The sequence below is a fragment of the Chiloscyllium plagiosum genome, chromosome 1 (genome assembly GCF_004010195.1).
Source record: "Chiloscyllium plagiosum isolate BGI_BamShark_2017 chromosome 1, ASM401019v2, whole genome shotgun sequence".
Taxonomy (NCBI): Eukaryota; Metazoa; Chordata; class Chondrichthyes; order Orectolobiformes; family Hemiscylliidae; genus Chiloscyllium; species Chiloscyllium plagiosum.
The window spans coordinates 14,259,564-14,280,137 of NC_057710.1; the positions used below are offsets into that span (position 1 = coordinate 14,259,564).

At 41.6% G+C, this 20,574-nt stretch overlaps 1 protein-coding gene across 3 annotated transcripts in view; it reads right to left on the bottom strand.

Moving 5' to 3' along the window:
* LOC122553665 (putative pre-mRNA-splicing factor ATP-dependent RNA helicase DHX32) overlaps positions 1-20,574 on the bottom strand; it is a 121,739-nt gene that overhangs the window by 23,918 nt on the left and 77,247 nt on the right. For all 3 annotated transcript variants that reach the window (XM_043697856.1, XM_043697946.1, XM_043698027.1), the window contains exons 7-8: positions 5,633-5,788; positions 456-647 (exon numbers count right to left, since the gene is read on the bottom strand). In XM_043697856.1, the coding sequence (XP_043553791.1) occupies positions 456-647; positions 5,633-5,788 (348 nt within the window). The remainder of the gene's footprint in view (positions 1-455; positions 648-5,632; positions 5,789-20,574) is intronic.

Sequence of the window (20,574 nt, forward strand, 5' to 3'; positions counted from 1 at the left end):
ATGGTAGGAAGATCATATGAGGAAAGACTGAGGCACGTGGGGTTGTCTTCATTGGAGGAAAGAAGGTTTAGGGGTGACTTGATAGAGGTGTATAAGATGATTAGGGGTTTAGATAGGGTCGACAGTGAGAATCTTTTTCCATGTATGGAGTCAGCTATTACAAGGGGGCATAGCTTTAAATTAAGGGGGGGTAGGTATAGGACAGATGTTAGGGGTAGGTTATTTACTCAGCGAGTCGCGAGTTCATAGAATGCCCTGCCAGTAGCGGTGGTGGACTCTCCCTCATTATGGGCATTTAAACGGGCATTGGATAGGCATATGGAGGATAGTGGGCTAGTGTAGGTTAGTTGGGCTTGGATCGGCGCAACATTGAGGGCCGAAGGGCCTGTACTGCGCTGTATTCTTCTATGTTCTATGTTCTATTACTTTAAATTTGAAAAAAAAATTATTCTCACCTATTACCATTGCAGCAATTGTTAACATCTCATTCACACAATCAAATTCACAAGATGCCAGAAGAGCTTTGGCAAGTTGAGGATCCAGTGGAAATTCAGACATAATAATTCCAACTTCTGACAAGTTCCCATCATCATCCAGAGCAGCCAAATAATCTAGATCCTCCAATGCCTGCATCAGTGCTTCTGGGGCTGAGGAAAGAATGACAGAAATTACCACCTGTGTGTTCAGACTGTTACAAGTGAAGGCAACTGCAGCTGGAGGCTATTGAGCATCCAAGACATAATACAAATACACATCTCTCAGAACTGAATATACAGTGCAGCCATCCAGATGAAACAGCAAACTACAGAGGAACCTCAATTATCCGAAAATCGGACTATCCAAAGGAGATCTCGAGGTCCCAATGGAAACATTACATCAAAGACGTGCTTCCAACAGTGATCGCGTCTTTTGTCCACATTGATTAAACAGGCACCATCGCCAAATGACTGACCTCCCACCTTCTCTCTCTCTGCCCACACTTTCCCTGGAGTTCTATACAGGTGCACACACACACGCACTGTTGGAGACTTACCCCACGAAGGCAGCTGCAGCAGTAGCAGTCTTGTTGTTGGTGCACAGTCTGGCTGCCCCGGAGAGGGGGTAGGGGGGCAGTGGTGTTGGATGGGGTTGGGGAGTGCGGGGGTGGTGTTGGACAGGGTTGGGGGGTGTGGTTGGACAGGGTTGGGGGCTCGCCTGCTTTGTGCTGCGGGGGGGGGGGGCGGGTGCGGTGTTGGTAGGGGTTTGGGGGCCAGGAGGGGGGTGGTGGGCGATGATGGGGGCTGGGTCTCGCACGCTGTGTGCTGCTGCAGCCTCCTGAACGGGGAGCAGACTTTAAAAACTCCTAGCCCCAGAGGAAAGGCATGTAATCGATTAACCGAATAATCGATTATTCAAATGAAATAGTGCCCACCCATCTCGTTCGCTTAATCGAGGTTCCCCTGTACAGGATTAATGTTTCATTCATTAATCACAGAATTGTTTCAAAAGGAATGCTTCTTGAACCCTTGTGTCTCTATTGGATCTTTGAATGAATACAGTGCCTGCATTTCACTGCCTTCTCCCCATAACCCTGCACATTCTTCCATTTTAATAACCATCAAATTTCCTGCTGAATGCCTCGATTGAACCAGACATGTTCCACAATGTAATCATTTGCTGCATGGAAATTTTTCTCTTCCTGTCCATTTCTTCTTTTGCTAACAACCTTAAATCTATATCCTCTTATTTCTTGATCCTTCCCCAAGTGGTCAACAGTTTTATCATGCCTACCTGACCAGCTACCTCAAGGTTTTGAATAACTTTTTTGAATAATTTTGAATAATATCAAATATCCCCTTGATCTTCTTTTCCCAAAAGAAAATAGTTTGGAGAAGTTGGGACTATCTCTGTAATACAACTTGTGAAATAGCAGAGAAGATTTAAGGTATCACTATTGCTGATCCCCTCTAACAACATCCTGTGGGTTACCAATGATCAGAAATTGAATTGGACTACACACACACACGCGAGATATATACATATGGCTACAAGAGAAGGTCAGAGGCTGGAAATTCTGCAATTAGTAATTCACCACCCTCCCCACTCCTAGATATCTTAAAGCATGTCAAACATCTATAAGGCACAAGCCAAGGATGTAACCAAACACTCACCACTTGTCTGGATGAGTGTAGTTCTAACAACACTCAAGAAATCTCTCACCTTCATGGACAAAACACACTATTTTGATTGGCACAACATCCACTCTCTTCATCACCAATACTCAGTAGCAGCAGTGTGAACCATATACAAAGATGCAATACGGAAATTAACCAAGGCTCCTTGGACAGCTCCTTTGATATTCTGGTGTCCTTCCTATCGGAAAGATGTTGTGAACCTTGAAAGGGTTCAGAAAAGATTTACAAGGATGTTGCCAGGGTTGGAGGATTTGAGCTATAGGGAGAGGCTGAACAGGCTGGGGCTGTTTTTTTTAGATTAGATTAGATTACATTACAGTGTGGAAACAGGCCCAACAAGGAGGCAACAGTGCTAACCACTGTGCCACCGTGCCGCTCACCATCGTCGGAGGCTGAGGGGTGACAAAATTATGAAGGGTATGAATAGGGTAAATAGACAAAATCTTTTCCCTGGGGTCGGGGAGTCCAGAACGTGAGGGCATAGGTTTAGGGTAAGAAGGGAAAGATATAAAAGAGACATAAGAGACAATGTTTTCACACAGAGGGTGGTACGTGTATGGAATGAGCTGCCAGAGGAAGTGGTGGAGGCTGGTACAATTGCAACACTTAAGAGGCATTTGGATGGGTATATGAATAGGAAGGGTTCCGAGGGATATGGGCTGGGTGCTGGCAGGTGTGACTCGATTGGGTTGGGATATCTGGTCGGCATGGACGGGTTGGACCGAAGGGTCCGTTTCCAAGCTGTACATCTCTATGACTATGACCACTGCCACCCAGAAGGACAGAGACAGGGCATATGAAAGCCGCTCAGCACCACCATAAGGACAATTATGGACAGTATAAATGCTGGCTTGGCCAGCAAGCCCTTATCCCATGAATTAATAAAATAGGTCATTCAATGCATTGAGTTTGTTTTGGTATTCAATGAGATCATGGCTGATCTGATAATCCTCAACTCCACTCTCCTGTCTTTTACCCATTATCCTTAATGCTCTTATTGAACAAAATCAGTTTGTTTCAGCCTTGAATGTGTTGAACTGTACAGCCACAACAACTCTGGGAAAAGGAATTCCTTAAATGCATGACCATAGAAGTAAGAACTCCCTTCTCAACTCTAACTGGACAACCTCTTATTCTGAGATTATGCTGTCTAATCCTAGACTCTCTCGCAAGGCGAACAATTTCTTAGCACCTACTTCAAGCCTCCTAAGATTACATATTTCAATTAAGGTCAGCTCTCATTCTTCTCAGCATCAATGAGTACAGACCCAACTTAATCAACCTCACTTCATGAGAAACATCTTCCACTCTTGGGATCAGCCGAGTGAATTTCTTCCAGACTGCCTCCAATGCTAGAACATCTTTCCTTCAATGATGGGATCCAAGCTGTTAACAGTACTCTGTGTGTAATACCTTTTCTTGCTCAAATGATTACTAGTCAATCTATTGGCCAATATCCTATTCTCTCTCCCAAAACATTTAACAGCTTTTTCTTTCAAAATTATAAATTCTGCTTCTATCAATCTATTGGTGATCTTACACATCAAAAACTTCATATTTGACTTTATGCTCTTCTGAAGGTCCTGAATTGGTATGCTCTAGATATCAACTCATTGAACACAGAATTTGATAGCTTTGAGGAAATTTGTAGCTCAGGTTGAGGTTCTGGATGTAGTTTTGCTCGCTAAGTTGGAAGGTTCAATTTCAGACGTTTTGTCACCATACTAGGTAACATCATCAGTGAGCCTCCGGATGAAGCACTGGTGGCACGGCCCACTTTCTATTTATACGTTTGGGTTGTGTTGGGTTGATGATGTCATTTCCTGTGGTAATGTAATTTCCTGTTCTTTTTCTCAGGGGGTGGTAAATGGGATCCAAGTCAATGTGTTTGTTGATCGAGTTCCGGTTGGAATGCCAATTTGATTTCTCTATTACCAATCTGAACATTCTCTCCAGCCACAGTTTCTTTCGTCTCCATCCTGAACAGCTCCAGTTACTGTTTTTATGACATGGGCTCAAATCTGACCATGGCAGATGGTGAAATTTGAATCCAACAAATTCAAAATCAGCATAGCAATTTACAAGGGTCCCCGAATTACAAACGTCTGACTTACAAATGCTTGAACTTATCAGCACAATCTTATACAGGGGTGCAACTTTAAAGATTCTACTTATGAGCTTTTCCTTTACTGCTGAATGGTTTATGAAATCATAAGGAAACCAGTCCAACCATTCCACCGCTGACCATAATCCCAAACCAAAGTTGTCCCACCTGCCAGCTCCTCGTCCATATCCCCCCAAAACCTTTCTTATGCATGTGCTTATCCAAATGTCTTTTAAACATTGTAATTGTACCCGCATCCTCCACTTTCTGTGGAACTTCATTCCACACACCACCTTCTGAGTTAAAAAAAAATTGCCCTTCCAGTCCCTTTTAAATCTCTCACTTAAAAATGCACCCCCTAGTCTTGAAATCCATCATCCTAGGGAAAAGAGGGCTACCATTAACTCTATCTATACCCCTTTATTATTTGGCTTCTTTACATTGTCTTGCATTTTGTTCACAAGTCAGAACCAATGATTTGAAAATCGACTCCAGAAAGGAACCCATTTGCATCCTGGGGACTGCCTACTAGAGTACGAAAATATGATGATTGGTTGGCAAGTCAACTCTGATTGGCTCAGGCAATGCCAAGGAGAAAGCAACATGGAACTATAAGCCATTCCACACTTTTCGCAACAATAAGTGAGCCATATTTCAAGCTCAACTGATTATCATTAGTTAGTGCAACTATTATTACGCACGCAGGATTGTTCAGCAAGTGCAGTCCAATTACAGAATTACATCTAACAGTAGTTGCGTACAGGCAAGGTGAAGTCACCATAGTCTTACCAGGCCATAGGATTGCAATGTCATTAGTGAGAGATGACTGGTTCACGAGATGAACTGATGAAGGAGAGTGCTTCAGAGTAATGTGCAGTTAATAATAAGTAACAATAATGACAAACTCCTTACAGTGTGGGAGCAGCCATTTGACTCAGTTGAGTCCATACCAATCCTCAACATCATTCGACATCAAGAGTCACTGGTTAGGATATGGAGTGTGCTGCCTGAGAATGTGATGAAGGTGGGACCAGTTGAGTATTTCAAAATTACTTGAAAAGGAGAGGTTTCTGCAGCCATGGAAAGAAAGCAGAGGTGTGATGTGAGGTACATTGGTCCTACTGAGGGCGAGTGCAAAGCCAGAAAGCATCCTGTGAAATTCTGTGATTGGAACAAGATTAAAGGGCAAATGCACTATCCCTGATCCTGTGTTGTAAAGCTTTACTGAAAGAAATAAGGACTCTGTGACAAAGTGCAACTTAAAAATTGTCTGTAACTAGTTGGGAATAGCTAGAAATTCTATTTGAGTGCCAGACCAACACGTCAACCATGCAAACTGCTTTATCGTCTTTACCTGGCCTGTCCAAGAAGTCACACTGTCCCATATCTGCAATATCCAGCCTCTTCAGCAGAAGCACAAGGTGACTGAGGTTTGTTTCAGACACTCGGGGTGGTGAAACCTCTGGCATCTCATTGTGGAATGCTTCGGAGTACAAGCGGAAGCATTTCCCTGGAGAAAAAAGTGCACAATGTTAAACAACTCTCTTAAAAACCTGTTGACTTCTCTTCCTGCTTTGTAAAACTGACCTTCAGAACATACTCTACTGCCCTAACAAAAATATTATCAACATTGTATGAATGGAAAGGCAGATTTATTTATTTAGTAGGTTAACATTTTCCTTAGTCCCACAATTCCTTGCTTAAAGTCGACTCAAACAATACCAAACTATAGACTAGAGTGAAACAGTTCAGATCTGTGCTTCTAATTACTTAACATGCTGGGTTCCCAATTTCAATTATGTAACTGTGGGTAGTTCACATGCTTCTATTTCTGCAGTGTTAAATTTCACCTTACTTACATCCCATTTTCACCTTCATAACTCCTTCAGAAACATACTGTATATTGCAGATGATCCAGACTGAAGAATTCAGGTCCCTATATAACTAAATTTTTTCATAGCTCAATCTTAGCCACAATCTCCTGGAACTTCTCCAATATCTTATCACCTGAATTTGACTTTATTGGCTCTGCAGTTCAGTTGGCCTATTTGATTGCTGTATCATTCAGAGAGCAGGCACACTTCTAATCATTTCATCCTATGGACAGCATTTTGTATTTGACCAATAGCCCCTTGAAAGTGGAGTCGCAGGTAGATAGGATAGTGAAGGCGTTTGGTACGCTTTTCTTTATTGGTCAGAGTATTGAGTACAGGAGTTGGGAGGCCATGTTGTGGCTGTACAGGACATTGGTTAGGCCACTGTTGGAATATTGCATGCAATTCTGGTCTCCTTCCTATCGGAAAGATGTTGTGAAACTTGATAGGGTTCAGAAAAGATTTACAAGGATGTTGCCAAGATTGGTGGTTTTGAGCCAAAGGGAGAAGCTGAACAGGCTGGGGCTGTTTTCCCTGGAGCGTCGGAGGCTGAAGAGTGACCTTATAGAGGTTTACAAAATTATGAGGGGCATGGATAGGATAAATAGACAAAATCTTTTCTCTGGGGTCGGGGAGTGCAGAACTAGAGGGCATAGGTTTAGGGTGAGAGGGGAAGATATAAAAGAGACTTAAGGGGCAACATTTTCACACAGAGGGTGGTATGTATATGGAATGAGTTGCCAGAGGAAGTGGCGGAGGCTGGTACAATTGCAACATTTAAGAGTCATTTGGATGGGTATATGAATAGGAAGGGTTTGGAGGGATATGGGCTGGGTGCTGGCAGGTGGGACTAGATTGGGTTGGGATACCTGGTCGGCATGAACGGATTGGACCGAAGGGTTTGTTTCCATGCTATACATCTCTATGACTTTGTCCTGACCTGGTGATTTGTGGGATTCCTCTGAACTGGGTAGTGTGGAACTACAATCACATGAAAGTTAATGTGATGAGGGATGGCAAGTTCTTATCACATAAGGACAATTAGTGATCCAGTTGGCTCTTTATTGCAGATTTCCATAATAGATGTTTTTATCTGGTACTAGCTCAAATTAAATTACCAAATTTACAGAGTTCAGTTCTGTAACTTACGTCGGAATTAAACTCTCAATTTCTGAGTTGATTTTGACATTTCTGCCTTGGAATTCTCTCAGTCCACCACCCAGTAGAGAGCTTGGTTATATTTCTCGAATTGTTAATGAATGTAATTATTAACCTATTTAATTATGAATGAATCACAGGCAATTTTATTCTACCTCAGGTTGTAAAAGAATTTTACTCCTTTGGCCAATTTTCATATTAGCTTAAGTGAATAAAAACCATTAACTGAGATCAGTTTCTTTGAATTTGATTAAAACAAAAATCAGGATATTTTAATATTAGATAGACACAGCCAATTTTCACAACTGCTTATTTGTTGCAAAATTATAAAAGTGGAAACACAAGTGTTTTTCTTACACAGCCAAACTTTTTAAAAAGTCTTTTCATAAATCTGTGATGATATTCTCATGTATCATTATTAACTAATGAGAGGCATGAATGCCTTGTGAAGCTGTAGAAACATACAGCCACCAACGTGATACTTAGATCATTACCCTCCAGCTTCAGGATCAGGAAATTAGTCAATATTTTTGAATTAGTCAATGTTTTTATGACTTTCTTTCAATGACACAAAAGAATCTGAAACACTCCAGCACACATTGTGTGTAGGAGCATTGGAACTCAGAGGAAAAAGGACTGTGGTCCATCTGATCGATCTTCGACTAAGCTGGTGGTCTTGTACAACGACAACAAAGATACCGTCTAAGTATAACATCAATCTCCACTGTCTACTCTATAACAAAACCAAGATGTGGAACAAGTCTTAGAATGCAGAACAAAAAGAAAAATTGCTGGAAAGACTCAACAGCTCCAGCAGTACCTGTGGATAGAAAGCAGAATTAATGTTTCGGGTCCAATGACCCTTTTCCAGAAGTTTTGAATTGCATTGGGAACCACACTTCCAAAGCCACCAACTCTGTTCAAACATGTTATCATGAATGCGTGTCATGTCATGAGTAAAAGTGCAATATTAAAGCTACAGGCTCTGAAGGGAAAAACCGTAAGGTTCATAATAGGTGTGTGTCACAGACAGCAAGTAGCAGTGAGAGTTGACTGTGGCTATTTTCCAAAACTTGCTCAGCTCCTGAGAAAATGCTTAATAAGTAGGAGGCAGATCCTGATATCTAGCTGTTCTTAAGCGACTACTACGAAAACGTTAAAAGAATGTGTTGAATCCAACTATTGGGATTATTGGCAGAATTGCTCAAAACTGAATATGGCCTACAACAGTAAAATGCTTTGAGATTTACAATGAATTAGAATTAGCTTTATTGTCATGTAGTCAAATGAGTACAGTAAAAACATTTAATAGGCATCTGAATGGGTATGAATAGGAAGGGTTTAGAGGGATATGGGCCAAGTGCTGGCAAATAGGATTAGATTAATTTAGGATATCTAGTTGGCACGGACGAGTTGGACAAAAGGGTCCGTTTCTGAGCTGTACACCTCTATGACTCTAAAAGTTTGGAAGTCGCTAATTACGGCATCAATGGCTAGGAAAAGTACTACATAAATGCAAAACAAAAAAAAAACGGCAGATAAGAAAACAGGACGTATGCTGGAGCTGCAGAACTCTTTAAACAAACCACAGCTGGAGTACTGTGCGCAGTTTTGGTTAACTGGACCAAAGGAGCAATGTTATTGCATTGGAGGGGCTGCAGAGGTTTACCAAGATGTTGCCTCAGACGGAGGAGTTCAGCTAAGAGAAGCTGAATAAGTTTGGGTTGCTTTCTTTAGAACATAGAAGGCAGAGATGGAACCAGATTGAGGCATATAAAATTAAGGGGACTTTTTTTTAAAACCCAGAGGTTGCATTGAATCTGGAATGCACTACTGGGGAAAGTAGTTGAAGAGGAAAACCTCACATCCTTCAATAAGTGCTTGGAATGTTAAACTGAGTAGAGTAAAGATTTACAATAGTTGTTGTTTGTGCAGACTTGACAGGCGTCATTTATATGAATCAAAGCATGGTAGGCAAATGCTATGTCTTTGTTGAATTGTGTACTCTTATAAAGCCAGTTCAGTTTGCTTCTACAGAAGTCCAAGGAGGTTAAAGATGTTTGTGTAGAATTCCATCAGTGTAAATGCAGGCAGTAGCAACTTTATCACGAGATCTCTTATCTGATGGCAGGTGTATGGAGGTGGTCCTCCCTCTGAAGCAGTTCTCCTTGAGACGTGATTTGGAGATGCCGATGTTGGACTGGGTTGTTCAAAGTTAAAAATCACACAACACCAGGTTATAGTCCAACAGGTTTAATTGGAAGCACACTAGCTTTCATAGCACTGCACCCTCATCAGGTGGTTAACTACCACCTGATGAGGGAGCAGCGCTACGAAAGCTAGTGCTTCCAATTAATCCTGTTGGACTATAACCTGGTGTTGTGAGATTTTTAACTTTGAACACCCCTTGAGGCAGCATTGCATCATATCAAAAAGTGATGAGGCTCAATTATATAGGAAATTACTCCAACATCCAGAAAACAGGATATGATAACAGGATATTTTTAGGAAATTTGGAAAGTAAGGCAATACAATACCGCACTATGTATTAGATACAGGAATGTTGGATGCATGTCACAAAGTGTTCTCATCAATTTGTTCTATGTTTATTTTCTACCCTTCTACAATTGAGAGGCACTCAAGTGTCATAGTCATAGTCAGAGATGTACAGCACAGAAACAGACCCTTCGGTCTAACCCGTCCACGTCGACCAGATATCCCAACCCAATGTAGTCCCACCTGCCAGCACCCGGCCCATATCCCTCCAAACCCTTCCTATTCATATACCCATCCAAATGCCTTTTAAATGTTGCAATTGTACCAGCCTCCATCACTTCCTCTGGCACCTCATTGCATACCCATACCACCCTCTGTGTGAGAAAGTTGCCCCTTAGGTCTCTTTTATATCTTTCCCCCCCACTTCACCCTAATCCTATGCCCTCTAGTTCTGGGCTCACCGACCCCAGAGAAAAGACTTTGCCTATTTACCCTATCCATGCCTCTCATAAGTTTGTAAACCTCTCTAAGGTTACCCCTCAACGACTTACAATGTGGAACTTGGTATACTTATAATTTATGGATCTTGCATCTCACATATTGCAGAATTACCCATGCAGTCTTCATTTCTTAATTTAGGTCATTCATGATATGTGAGCTTCACTGGCTCAGCATTTATTACCTAACCCCAATTGATCTGGAAAAAGTTGGTGGTGAGCTGCTTTTTTGAACTACTGCAGCTCTTGGAGTGTAGGGACATAAGCAGTGCTGTTACAAAGAAGTTCCAGGATTAAGTTATGGTGAAGCAACAGCAATGTATTTCCAATTCAGGTACGTGAATGGTTCAGAGGAGAACTTGCAGGTGACTGTGTTCCATGCATCTGCTGCCCATTCCCATCAAATTAGCAGAAGTTGCCAGTTTTCAAGGTGAATTTTAAGGAGCCTTGCAATATATCATGTCAATGGGACACATAGCTGCTAGCGCGTGTGTGTGTGTGTTGGTGGTGAAAGGAGTGTATGAAGGATGTGGATGGGAGTAACTGTCCTGGATGGTATTGACTATCAAATCACTGCACCCATCAAATCAAGTAGAGGGTAATCCATCAAGTTCCTGACTTGTCTCTTGTAGATAGCGTACAGACACATCGGAAACAGTTGCTCGCATCTGAATTCCTGGTCTCTGACTTGCTCTTGTAGTCTGTGGTTATGCTTGCATGTATGAGCATCACCAGGTGCCTCTTTGACTTTTCGAAACCTGATCGGAGAAAATTCCCTGGATTTGTTACATCCCCACACCACCACCTGGAACACTGCTGTCAGTCAAAAGAACTGCCTTGGTGGGACTTTTGAACATTAGCCAAAAATTCTTATGGAATAGAAATGAAGCGCTTAGGTTACTAAAATGATTGAAATGCAGGTGCTAACAAGAAGACTGCTTTTCTGATGTGTTCGGGGTTTGAAAACACTAGAAGCCTTCACTGGTGACATGATAGACTCACTATATTGACTGCTTGAATGCATCTGCTTCTGATTAGTGTATATGATATCAGAACAAAAGGCAGGTTTCCTCTCAACTTCTGTCCAAATATCATTATTGTAGCTTCAGTTTTAGAATTCTGGCACATGGGGTTAGCACAGAGCAGTTCAGGTAAACCACAGAATGTCAGTGACTGGTGCACCTTACAGAGCAGGAACGCTACATTGGAAATCTGCAGATTACTAAAAAGCTGGGTTTTGTAGGGATACATGAAAAACAACTTCATATTTCCTAGGAAAGAATTGGGAAGAACCTGCTAAATTGATATAAAGGTCTAATTCTTCTGAACTTGAATGTGAAGTGATCGTGTTGAGGAACTGATAAAAGAACGTTAATTTGCTGTGTGTTTTAAGAACTTTCAAATTGTTCTATACCCAGTTAGCTTGACTTGTTAGGGCAGGTATCATTCTGAGATACAAACTGTCCAACAGTATCAGCTGGAACCATAACAACACTGAAGAGTTTACTTTTCAATTGCAAAGCTGAAGACATTGGTATTTCATTGCTCTGTTCAACATCTTACATTTATACAGCACCTTTAACATAATACATTCTTCACAGAAACATTATAGGGCAAAATTAAAGCCACAAAGTAATTTTCAGGCAGATGCCCAGATGTTTGGACACAAGTAGCAAGAGAAGTGGTGAAGCACAGAAATTAGAGAGATTAGGGTCAATATAGTTGTAGGCATGGCCATAAATGGGGGACAAATTAAAACTAAAGCCTGAACGAGATGAGTGTAGATACAGAGTTCTGGAGGAGATTACAGAGATAAAGAGGGGTGAGGCCATTACAGTCATCGAAAACAAAGGAAGAGCATTTTAAAGTTTTGTTTGACTGAGAACCAATGTACAGTCGAAGGGTATGGTGCTGGAAAAGCACAGCCAGTCAGGCAGCTTCCGTGGAACAGAAGAATTGACATTTCGAGCATAAGCCCTTCATCAGGAATGAGAACCAATGTAGGTTAGCAAAAACAAAGGGTGATAGGGGAGTAGAATATAGTTCAAGTTAACATCGGTTACAAAGTTTTTGAATGACCTCAAGTCGATGAAGGATGGGAAAAAGTGTGTTGGAACAGTTAAGATTTAAGATAACTGCTGATGCTGCTCCGTTAACACTGTCTTTGTTTTTTTTCAAAGAGGGGTTGTAAATACAAGAGGTTCTGATATGTCTAGGAGTATCTACTTGTAAAGGTTTTTTAAAAAAGAAGTTATACAATGAAAGGGGAGTAACCATTTCTTCTAGTTCAAGGTTTTTATTTTTAAACTTTGCTTTTTTTTTAAAGTTGCTGAGGGGGGGAAGGTTCCCCGATTCAAAAGATTTTCTGGCCGACTCTCTCTCTCCTGTAAGAACCTGTGCTTGATTTTACCTTTTTTGCCAAGGGGGTATGCATGGGATGTTGCAGGAAATCATTCAGCTCTTTATTAAGTTGCATTTTCGTATCAGTTGGATTTTCAGATAGTTACATTATTCTAAATTCGGTTTTCTGTTGTTTGTGTGGAAATAAATTCTGTTTTGTTTAAAATAGAGTGGTTTCACCAGCCACATCGCTCCTGGAATATTCACCTTACATATGCTTAAAACAACTGGGGAAGTTAGGTTCTTGGCTACCTTCTTCAAATGATTTGAAGGGGTCTTGCCTGGTCCAATACAGATTGGGGCCTTTTTGTGGGATTTGTTCTATAGTTACGATTTGGGATTAGGGTCGTCAGAGTCAAAGGCAAAGGCAGTGACTGGTAGGTGTTGGTGTCTTTTGTTCCGAGTGTTGAATTCGGTTGGTTTAAATGATGCTGGCGTAGTAATGGCTCTTTCAGTCACCAAGAGTTTTCTCGCGGCAGAAGTAGTAACTTTGGTGGTTTTACAAAAGATGAACAAGGCAAAGCTGCTGGAATTGACAAACAAGCTGGTGTTGAAGTTGCCCTTGTCTCTAAAAAAAACGATGTGGTTAGTACAGCAATAGCTCAGCATTTAAATTTGCTGAAAACGCCATCAGAATCTTTGGAAATTCAGGGAAGATTGTAAAAGAGGTGGCATTGTTAGTCAAGGACAGTGTTTCAACGGCAGAAAGGACGTTTGAGGACTTGTTTACTGAGGTAGTATTAGCTGAGGCTAGAAACAGGAAAGGAAAGGTCACCCTTTTGGGAGGTTCCTATAGACCTCTGAATAGTTCCAGAGATGTAGAGGAAAGGATTGCGAAGATGATTCTGGATAGGAGCGAGGATAACAGGGTAGTTGTAATGGGGAACTTTAACTTTCCAAATATTGACTGGAAATATATAGTTCAAGTACTTCAGATGGATCTATTTTTATCCAATGTGTACAGGAGAGTTTCCTGACACAGTATGTAGACAGGCCAACAAGGTGTGAGGCCACATTGGATTTGGTACTGTGTAATTAATCCAGCCAGGTGTTAGATTTGAGCACTTTGGTGATAGCGACCACAATTCCTTTACATTTACTTTAGCAATGGAAAGGGAAAGGTATATACACCGTAGGATAAGTGTTATAGATGGGAAAAAGCAAAAGGCAATTATGATGAGATTAGGCAAGACTTAGGATGGGGAAGAAAACTGCAGGGGATGGACACAATTGAAATGTGGAGCTTATTCAAGGAACAGCAACTGTGTGTCCTTGATAAGTATTACCTTCAGGCAGGGAGAAAGTGGTCGAGCAAGAGAACCATGGTTTACAAAAGAAGTTGAATCTCTTGTCAAGAGGAAGGCGTTGACTTATGCAAGGACAAGAATAAAAGCTGAGTTAGGGAGCTTGAGAGTTACAATTTAGCCAGGAAAGATGCAAAGAGAGAATCAAGAAGAGGCAGGAGGGGACATGAGAAGTCGTTGGCAGTTAGGATCATGGAAAACCGTATGAGGCCTATGAGAAATAAAAGAATGACTAGAGTAATAGTAGGGCTAATCAAGAACAGTAGTAGGAAGTTGTGTGTGGAGTCAGAGGAGATAGGGGAAGCGCTTAATGAATATTTTTCATCAGTATTCACACTAGCAAAAGACAATGTTGTTGAGGAGAATACTGAGATACAAGCTACTGGACTGATGAGATCGAGGTTCACAAGGAGGTGGTGATAGCAATTCTGGAAAGTATGAAAATAGTTAAGTCTCCTAAACTGCATGGGATTTATCCTAGGATTCTCTGGGAAGCCAGGGAGGAGATTGCCGAGCCTTTGGCTTTGATCTTTATGTGGTCATTGTCTACAGGATTAGTACCAGAAGACTGGAAGATAGCAAATGTTATCCCCTTGTTCAAGAAGGGGAGTAGAGACAATTCTGGTAATTATAGACCAGTGAGCCCTACTTCGGTTGTGGGTAAAGTGTTGGAAAAGATTATTATAAGAGATAGGATTTAGAATCATCTCAATAGGAATAAGTTGATCAGGGATAGTCAACAAGGTTTTGTGAAGGGTAGGTCGCGCCTCACAAACCTTATTGAAATCTTTGAGAAGATGACCAAACAAGTGGATGAGGGTAAAGCGGTCAATGTGGTGAATATGGATTTCAGTAAGGCATATGATAAAGTTCCCCATTGTAGGCTATTGCACAAAATACAGAGGCATCAGATTAAGCGTGATTTAGCAGTTTAGATCAGAAATTGGCTAGCGGAAAGACGGGAAATGTTCATCCTAGAACTCAGTTACTACTGGGTGTACCACAAGGATCTGTTTTGGGGCTACTGCTGGCCACTTGTCACTTTTATAAATGACCTGGATGAGGGCACAGAAGGATGTGTTAGTAAATTTGCCGGTGACACTAAGGTTGGTGGCATTGTGGGTAGTATCGAAGAATGTTGTAGGTTACAGAGGGACATAGATAAGTTGCAGAGCTAGGCTGAGAGGTGGAAAATGGAATTTAAAATGGAAAAGTGTGAGGTGGTTCACTTTGGAAGGAGTAACAGGATTTCAGAGTAATGGGCTAATGGGAAGATTCTTAATACTGTAGATGGGCAAGGTGATCTTGGTGTCCTTGTACATAGATCCCCGAGAGTTGCCCATGTTGATAGGGTTGTTAAGAAGGCATACGGTGTGTTAGCTTTCATTGGGAGAAAGAGAGTTTCGGAGCCATGAGGTCATGTTACAGCTGTACAAAATGCTGGTGCAGTCGCACTTGGAGTATTGTGTACAGTTATGGTCACCGCATTATAGGAAGGATGTGGAAGCTTTGGAAAGGGTTCAGAGGAGATTTACTCGGATGTTGCCTGGTATGGAGGGAAGGTCTTATGAGAAAAGGCTGAGGGACTTTAGGCTGTTTTCATTAGAGAGAAAGTTGAGAGGTGACTTAATAGAGACATAAGATAACTAGAGGGTTAGATAGGTGGACGGTGAGAGCCTTTTTCCTCTGGTAGTGATGGCTAGCCCGAGGGGACATAGCTTTAAATTGAAGGGTGATAGAAATAGGACTGAAGTTAGAAGTAGTTTCTTTACTCTGAGTAGTAGGGGTTGGAACGCCCTGCCTGCAACAGTAGTAGACTCACCAACTTCCAGGGCATTTAAATTGTCACTGGATAAAATATTGACGAAAATGGAATAGTGTAGGTTAGATGGCTTCAGATGGGTTACATCGGCCGAAGCAACAGAAGGCCCAAGGGCCTGTACTGTGCTGTAATGTTCTATGTTCCGTGCGGTGGCTAAGATTCAGTTGAAAATGCAGCAGCTTGAGTTAGAGGCGAAAGAAAAAAGAAAGAAAAAAGAAAGAAAAAAGAAATGAAACCAGTTGAATTATGATTAAAAGCAGAAGAGAGAAAAAAGGATTGAAAGGTACTAGCAAACCAAAAAGAAAAGGAGAGAGGGGCAAGGAAGAAAGAGAGCGTGTTTGAACTTCAGAAATTGGCACAGACAGGAAAGTCGGCTTAAAAAGGACGGAAGTGAAAGTAGAAGGTAAGCTTAGTGAGGAAGTAGTGAGGACTCGTGTGGAAGAGTTTAGATCAGAGTGGTGCTGGAAAAGCACAGGTCAGGCAGCATCCAAGGAGCAGGAAAATCGATGCTTTGGGGCAAAAGCCCTTAATCAGCCCTTCATCTGGTATGCCCTCCATACCAGGCAACATCCGAGTAAATCTTCTCTGAACCCTTTCCAAAGCTTCCAAATCCTTCCTATAATGTGATGACCAGAATTGTACATGTGGAAGAGCAGAGAATTAAAACGACAAGATTAGCAGCTGATATGGCTGATGATTATGGGTTGGTCTACAAATCAAAATTTGACTTCCAACATCAATTTCAATCCATAAGGGATAGAATGTGGGAAAAGAGAAATCCTCATGTGGTAAGGGAAAAGTAGATCTCGGTAAGGATCATAAGAATTCTTACCACAGGGTAAAAAGGAAACCCATGAACGGGAAAGTTAAAAACCTCTGGTGCTTTCACTGCAATAAAACTGGCCACATGAAATGAGTGTTGGTGAGTTAGGAAAAGCACTGGGAAGCCAGATGGAGGGAAACAGGACAAGCCAGTGAATTTTGTTGGAGTTGAAATGGAAAGCACAGTGGGGGCTAGAAAGCTGCACCAAAATGTACACGCTGGTCAGTGGTTGGTTAAAGAGGAAGTGCCAAATCTTCTTAAAGCACATACCTGTAAAAGAAACGTTTACTCACATAGGCCAGGTGCAGCAGGTAAAGAGGTTACAAGATTAAGAGACATAGAATCCTCTTAATCTTTGATGTTGAAAGATGAGAATATATGTACCTCTGAAGGACTATTGCCAGAAAAAGTGCGAGTAATGGGAATTCATGGTGAGACAAGAAGTGCTCAATTATGTAGAGTGAGGTTAGAGCTTCCAGTGAAGAGTGGAGAAGTTGTGGTAGGAGCACTGGACAAACTCTCAGCTCCATTAATACAATCTGTCCTTGCTAATGATATAGCTATTTCACAGGTAGGAGTGCCGCCTACTGTGGTTGAAAAGCCAGTGGAAACTCAGTCAACTGAGGTATTACAGGAAGCATATACTGGGAATTTTCCTGAATGTGGTAATGAGGTCACAAAGTCACCAGTTGAAACAGGAGAGGATCAAAAAGTATAGATAAGAAACTTGAAGTACAATTATCAGAGATCCTGTTTGATCAAATGGTTGAGACAAACCAGGAGCAGATGGATAACAAAGTAGATACCTTGAGCTCAGAAAAAATTGAGTTACAGCAGAAAGATGAGAAACTAAAACAATTGTATCAAAAGGCATACATGGAAAACGAATCCAAATGTATCCCTGAATACTACTATCTTAAATATGAAGTCTTACTGAGTAAGTGGAGACCATCACATATTCAGGCAAATGAGAAATAGGCAGGAGTGCATCAAGTCATATTGCCAGTGGGTTATAGAAAGGAGGTGTTGCGGGTAGCACATGAACACCAAGGAAGAAGTCAGTTTGGGATAAAAAAAGACTCAAGCTAAAATACAAAACATATGAGCAAGTTTTGAGAAGATTTGTAGCTCAGGTTGAGGTTCTAGATGTAAGTTTGCTCACTGAACTGAAAGATTCATTTTCAGATGCTTCGTCACCATACTAGATAATATCAGTGAGCCTTCACTGAAGCACTGGTGTTATGTCCCACTTTCTATTTATGTGTTTAGATTTCCTAGGGTTGGTGATATGATTTCCTGTGTTGGCAACATCATTTCCTGTTCTTTTCTTTAGTAGATGGGGTCCAAATCAATGTATTTGTTTTTAGAATTCCAGTTGGAATGCCATGCTTCTCGGAATTCTGGTGCTCGTCACCAACACAGGAAATGACATCAGCAACCCAAGGAAATCTAAACACAAATAGAAAATGGGAGATAATACTAGCACTTCATCAGAGGCTCACTGATGGGTGTTACCTAGTATGGTGACGAAATGTCTAAAAACAATCTTCCGCTCAGTGAGCAGAAATATTTTTTACTGGCCTGGACTGCACAAGGATGTAGCTGAATTTTGCCAGATATGTCATACCTATCAGGTAATTAGAAAACTGCAGGCAGTAATAAAACCCGCACCATTAATACCTATTCCAGTACTTCAAGAAACGTTAATTGATTGCATAGGACCCTAACCTAAAACAAAACGTGGGAATCAGTATTTGCTAACAATAATGGATATGTCCATGAGATTTCCAGAGGCCATTCCATTACACAATATCAGAACTAAAAGGATTACAGAGTAGTTACTCAAATTCTTCACTAGATAGGGGGCTACTCACAGAAATACAATCAGATCAAGGGTCCAGAATCGGCAGGAAGTGCCAGAAAGGTGGCATCAAACATTAAAGACCATATTCAGCATTTATAGTCAGGACTATCCAGATGACTGGGATAAAGGAATTTCGTTTGTAGTTTTTGTACAAAGATACATCAAACGATTTGATCAATTTTAGTCCATAAGTATGAGTGTTTGGGAGTGAGGTGAGAGGACCACTAAAATTGATTAAAAGGAGAAATTAGTAAGTCATAAGTGAAACTACACAGTTGGACTTTGTGCCAAGTTTTAGGGAACAGTTAAATAGAGCATGGGAGTTGGCTATACAGCATTTAAAAGTAACACAGTAAAACAGGAAGCAGACAGGAAATCAAAAACTCAATTTTGCTCTCGAAGAAAAAAGTGCTGGCATTACTTCCAGTGATGGTTTAGTGGACCTTATCAAGTCAAAAGGAGATGGAGAGAGGTGAACTATTTGATAAGCACTTCAGACAGAAAGAAATCTCACATATCATGTGAATATGCTCAAAAGATATTTTGACAGGGAAGCAAAGCAAAAGGAGAATGTTTTACTGGTTAAACACAGAGTGAAGAACCAAGTTCAGAGGATTCCAAACAGGACATTCTTCAAATTAAACTGGACAATGAGGAATCTGTCAAAAATTGGGATAAATTATCAAGTTACCTTCCAGAGGAAAACTGAAATGATCCAAAAGACTTATGGGGAGGTATGTGGAAATAAACTGGGATGTACTAACCTAATTATGCATGATGTAGATAAATGCTGTTCCAATTAAGCAACATCCTGAGAGGCATAACCCTCTAAAGTTGACACAGGTTCAAAAGGAAATTGAGCGCATACTCCAGGATGATATAATCGGAGTGAGTTGTAGTGACTGGAGCTCACCAATAGTAATGGTGTCAAAACCAGATGGGACTATGTGTGGACTATCGCAAAGTCTGATGCATATCCAACTCCATGTTTGGAAGACTGTGTTGACAAGGTGGGACAAGCAACTTATATTTCAAAGTTGGACTTGCTCAGAGGATACTGGCAGGTACCTTTGTCCGAAAGAGCAAAGCTGAGTGGACTGCCCTGGTCAACCCATGGTCTCTGCCTGCTCCTGCCCCACCGAACTTATCTCCACATACCTTGATACTGCCCTGTCCCCCTTAGTACAGGAACTCCCCACCTATGTTTGGGACACCACCCACGCCCTCCATCTCCTCCATGACTTTCATTTCCCCAGTCCCCAATGCCTCATCTGCACCATGGACATCCAGTCCCTGTACACATCCATCCCAATGTTGAAAGGCCTCCATACCTCCATTTCTTCATCTCACGCTGAATCATCCCACTTCCAGAAAAAGGGGTAACCATGGGCACCAGCTATGATTGCCTCTTTGTTGGGTACATGAAACAGGCCACCTTCCGCAGCCACACCGGCACCATTCCCCAACATTTCCTCCGTTACACTGATGACCGTACTAGCGCCACCTCGTGCTCCCACAAGGAGGTTGAACAGTTCATCAACTTCACAAACACCTTTCACCCCAACCATCTTGGACACCTCCCTTCCCTTCCTGGTCCTCTCCACCTCCATTTCCGACGATTGACTCCACATGGACATCTACTACAAACCCACCCACTACCACAGCTACCTAGACTACACCTCTTCCCACCTTGCCTCCTGTGAAAATGCTATCCCTTATTCACAATTCCTCCACTTCTGCTGCATCTGTCCCCAGGAGGATCAGTTCCACCATAAAACATCCCAGATGGCCTTCTTCAAGGACTGCAATTTCCCTTCACATGTGGTCAACGATGCCCTCCAGCAAATCTCCTCCACTTCCTGCGCATGACAATAGACAATAGGTGCAGGAGTAGGCCATTCAGCCCTTCGAGCCTGCACCGCCATTCAATATAATCATGGCTGATCATTCCTAAATCAGTATCCTGTTCCTGCCTTATCTCCATAACCCTTGATTCCACTATCTTTGAGAGCTCTATCCAATTCCTTCTTAAATGAATCCAGAGTGTGGGCCTCCACT